Genomic DNA, 4,703 nt, shown 5'->3' with positions numbered 1-4,703 from the left:
CTCCAGCCTGGGCGACAGAGCAAGACTCCGTCTCAAAAAAAAAAAGAAAATACAAAAAATTAGCCGGGTGTGGTGGCGGGCACCTGTAGTCTCAGCTACTCGGGAGGCTGAGGCAGGAGAATGGTGAGAACCCGGGAGGTGGAGCGTGCCGTGAGCCAAGATTGAGCCACTGCACTCCAGTCTGGGCTACAGAGCTAGGCTCCGCTTCAAAAAAAAAAAGAGCCAGTGGTATATGCTTGTCGTCCTAGCTACTTGGGAGGCTGAGGCGAGAGGATCAGTAGCTCAGAAGGAACTCCAGAACTGAGTTCTGAACAAGTGAAGCTTGAGATGCAGTGACACGATCATGGCTCACTGCACCTTCCACCTCGACCTCCTGGGCTCAATTGATCCTCCTGCCTTAACCTTCCAGGTAGCTGAGACTAGAGGGGCGTACCACCATGCCTGGCTAATTTTTTGTACTTTTTGTAGAGATAGGGTTTTGCCATGTTGAACCTGGGAGGCAGAAGTTGCAGTGAGCCGAGATCGCGCCACTGCATTCCAGCCTGGTGACAGAGCAAGACTCCATCTCAAAAAAAAAAAAAAAGAAAGAAAGGGAGAGCTGGGTGTGGTGGCTCATGCCTGTAATCCCAGCACTTTGTGAGGCCAAGACAGGTGGATCACAAGGTCAGGAGATTGAGACCATCCTGGCCAACATGGTGAAATCCTTTCTCTACTACAAATACAAAAATTAGCTGGGCTTGGTGGAGCATGCCTGTAATTCCAGCTACTCGGCAGGAGAATTGCTTGAACCAGGGAGTTGGAGGTTGCGGTGAGCTGAGATCGCACCACTGTACTCTAGCCTGGCGATAGAGTGAGACTCCATCTCAAAAAATAAAAAAAATAAAAAAAGAATCAAGTCATACACTTAAGATTGATATATTTCACCAAATGTAAATTATGCTTCAAGAAACCCTTCCATGCATGAAATACCTAGGGTGACATCTGTTTCCTGCACTGAATACCTGATTTTGGGAGAGGAGCCCTAGGACGAGAGACAGGAAGAGCTGAGAGCATGCAGGGCACCAGCAATGTGGCAAGAAGCTGGGAGCGTGGAGGGACGTGACCAGGGAGAAATCTCCAGTATTGGGAGAGGCCTGTGAATTTTAGGAACTCTGATATCTAACTCTCAAGGCATGTCCTTGCCAAGCAGCAATACAATTAAGTGTGCCTAATCTTACGGCTCCCGCACTTTTAATTGTTCTTCCTGAAAGAATTCGATATGAAGCCGCTAGAGCCCAGAGGGGAGTAGGCAGGATTGATTATTGAACTAATCAACATTTATGCCCTCTTGGCTAAACTAGGCAGAGTTGGTTTTATTATAGTTGAGGTGTGATTATGCACACTGTAGTGTGTCAGTGGCAGGCGATCACCCACACAATGTCCTGAGGCCTGATGAGAGGACTATGTCATCCACAGTCCCAGAGGAGGAGCTGGCTGTAGCGGGGACTGACCCAGGAGCCGAAGTGAGCCAAGCCCCCTCCTCCTGAGACCCCTGAGAGGTAAGGCAGTCTCATGCCAGACCCTATTTTGTCCCACATCATGGCTGGAACCATCTTACATGGCTGGTCAAGGCAAGGATAATCCCAGGAAGTCAGAGGTCTTTGAGACTGTGTATTGTAGGAAAAAAAAAAAATACTAGAAAAGACACTGGAGTGTCACCAGCAGTCACCCCTGGATGGTGGCATTATGTTTTTTTGGGTTTTTTTTTTTTTTTTTTTTGAGATGGAGTCTCACTCTGTCCCCCAGGCTGGAGTGCAGTGGCGTGATCTTGGCTCACTGTAACCTCTGTCTCCTGGGTTCAGGCAATTTTCCTGCCTCAGCCTCCTGAGTAGCTGAGATTACAGATGTGTGCCACCATGACTGGCTAATTGTTATAGATGGTGGCATTATGAATGTGGATTTTGGTTTTCTTCATCAAATATTTGTTTTCCCCATATTAGCTGTAAAAAGTATATTTTTTGGTAAATTGACAGAATGAAAAAATTAAAATAGTGTAAAGAACAGCTGTTTAAGTGCAGTGGAGTGTGCCTGTGGTCTTAGCTACTTGGGAGACTTAGACGGAAGGATTGCTTGAGCCCAGGAGTTCAAGACCAACCTGAGCAATGTAGTAAGACCCTGTCTCTTTTATTTTAAAAGTACATAAATAAAGAATAACTTTAAAATATTATTCAAAATGAAGTCATAAAGGAGGGGATTATGTTTTTTAGTCTTAGCTCCCTTAAGGACTCAGACCAGAGAATGTGGCCGTGTTTGGGGCCCTCTGGCACTATCTTTGGGCCTGACCTCTGCTCTCTAGGGGAAACATGAGCTGGTGGTTGCTGAGTCATCATGTTTGGGTCACAGCCTCCCTTGGAGGCCTGGAGATGGGCCTGTCTGTGCTGAGCTTTACTGGGCAGGGGGGCAGCTCCAAGGCCCTCACTGGGGGGCAGCCAAGGGCATAGATCGCTCTCTGGACTTGCTCTTCTCCTAATAAATGGACAATGATCAATGAATTACACCCATGAAATAGGGTGGAATGCAATAAAAGATAAAATAATGTAAATAGCCAGATAGGGTCAAAAGATGATCTATTTTACTTTATATTTTTTAAGTAATTTCAGATTTACAACATAGTTGCAAAAATAATGCAAACATTTACATCTTACATAATCCCCCGATGATCCTAAAACTGACAGATTATTATGATTATTTTTTGAGACAGAGTCTCTCTCTGTCGCCCAGGCTGGAGTGCAGTGGCCAGATCTCAGCTCACTGTAAGCTCCGCCTCCTGGGTTTATGCCATTCTCCTGCCTCAGCCTCCCGAGTAGCTGGGACTACAGACACCCGCCACCACGCCCGGCTAGTTTTTTGTATTTTTTTAGTAGAGATGGGGTTTCACCGTGTTAGCCAGGATGGTCTCGATCTCCTGACCTCGTGATCCACCCACCTCGGCCTCCCAAAGTGCTGGGATTACAGGCTTGAGCCACCGCGCCCGGCCTGTTTTTTTTTTTAAACGGTGTTTTACACTTGTCGCCAAGTTAGAGTGCAATGGCATGATCTCGGCTCACTGCCACCTCTGCCTCCCAGGTTCAAGCAATTCTCCTGCCTCAGACTCCTGAGTAGCTGGGATTGCAGGCACCTGCCACCATGCCTGGCTGATTTTTGTATTTTTAGTAGAGACGGGGTTTCACCATGTTGGCCAGGCTGGTTTCGAACTCCTGACCTCAGGTGATCCACCCACCTCGGCGTCCCAAAGTGCTGGGATTACAGGCATGAGCCACCACGCCCTGCCAGAGAATTGTTAACTGATCCAAAAGGCTTATTTGAATTTCGCCTGATGTCCTTTTTCTGTTTCAGGATCCAACCCAGGTTCCCATATTGCATTTAGTTGTCTGGTCACTACCAAAGTCCTTTTCTCTGGAGCAGTCCCTCAGTCTCCTTGTCTTTCCTGACCTTGAAATTTTTGAAGAGTTATTCTGCAGAGCAGTGCTATCCAATAGAACTTTCAGCAATGACAGAAATACTCTATTTGGGCCTGGTGCTATAGCTCACGCCTGTAATTCCAGAACTTTGGGAGGCCGAGGCGGGCAGATCACCTGAGGTCGGGAGTTCAAGACCAACCTGGCCAACGTGGAGAAACCCCGTCTCTACTAAAAACACAAAATTAGCTGGGCATGGTGGCGCATGCCTATAATCCCAGCTACTCGGGCGGCTGAGGCAGGAGAATCGCTTGAACCTGGGAGGTGGAGGTTGCAGTGAGCCGAGATCATGCCATTGTACTCTAGCCTCAGCAACAAGAGTAAAACTCTCTCCCAAAACAAAACAAACAAAAAAATAGAAATGCTCTGTGCCACCCAGTATGAAGCCATTAGCTACATGAAAGTAGCATTTGAAATGTGGCTCGTGGGGCCAGGGACAGTGGCTCATGCCCGTAATCCCAGCACTTTTGGAGGCTGAGGTGGCCTGATCATGAGGTCAGGAGTTCGAGACCAGCCTGGCCGATCTGGTGAAACCCCGTCTCTACTAAAAATACAAAAATTGGCCGGGCGTGGTAACAGGCGCCTGTAGTCCCAGCTACTCGGGAGAATCACTTGAACCCGGGAGGCAGAGGTTGCAGTGAGCTGAGATTGGGCCACTGCACTCTAGCCTGGGTGAAAAAGTGAGATTCTGTCTCAAAAAAAAGAAAAAATAAAAATGTGGCTCCTGGGTCTCAGGAACTGGCTTCTAAGTATTATTTAATTTTAATTAAAATAGCTACATGTGGCTAGTAGCCGCTATATTGGACAGGACAACTGTTAAATGTCCCTCGTTTTGGGTTTGCTTACTGTTTCCCTATGATTAGTTTTAGATCATGAGCTTTTGATCGGAATACCAGAAGCATGTTGTGTTCTTCTTTGTCTAAATTTTTATAAAAACTGTTGACAGGTGGCAGGGAACCACCTAGTCAGGCAGTGGGATTGTTTTAATGCTCTTTGAGGTCCAGCAAAGACAGGAGTGATAGCTGCATTTGGAAGCCCACACCCACACTTTAAATGTTCTTCCCGAAAGAATTAGATATTGGCCGGGCGCGGTGGCTCACGCCTGTAGTAATCCCACCACTTTGGGAGGCCGAGACGGGCGGATCACGAGGTCAGGAGATTGAGACCATCCTGGCTAACACGGTGAAACCCTGTCTCTACTAAAAA

The 4,703-nt window shown here is 47.3% G+C and overlaps 1 protein-coding gene across 1 annotated transcript in view; it reads left to right on the top strand.

Moving 5' to 3' along the window:
• The first annotated feature begins 1,442 nt into the window (after positions 1-1,442).
• The window catches only part of MAVS (mitochondrial antiviral signaling protein), a 26,144-nt gene continuing 22,883 nt past the window's right edge, over positions 1,443-4,703 (top strand). The window contains exon 1 of the mRNA XM_011943422.1: positions 1,443-1,502. Within this exon, the coding sequence (XP_011798812.1) occupies positions 1,443-1,502 (60 nt within the window). The remainder of the gene's footprint in view (positions 1,503-4,703) is intronic.

Source organism: Colobus angolensis, unplaced genomic scaffold (assembly GCF_000951035.1).
Source record: "Colobus angolensis palliatus isolate OR3802 unplaced genomic scaffold, Cang.pa_1.0 Scaffold219, whole genome shotgun sequence".
In the NCBI taxonomy this organism is placed as follows: Eukaryota; Metazoa; Chordata; class Mammalia; order Primates; family Cercopithecidae; genus Colobus; species Colobus angolensis.
Note: the sequence above shows the minus strand (reverse complement) of the source record. Positions and strands in the feature narration are given on the sequence as shown.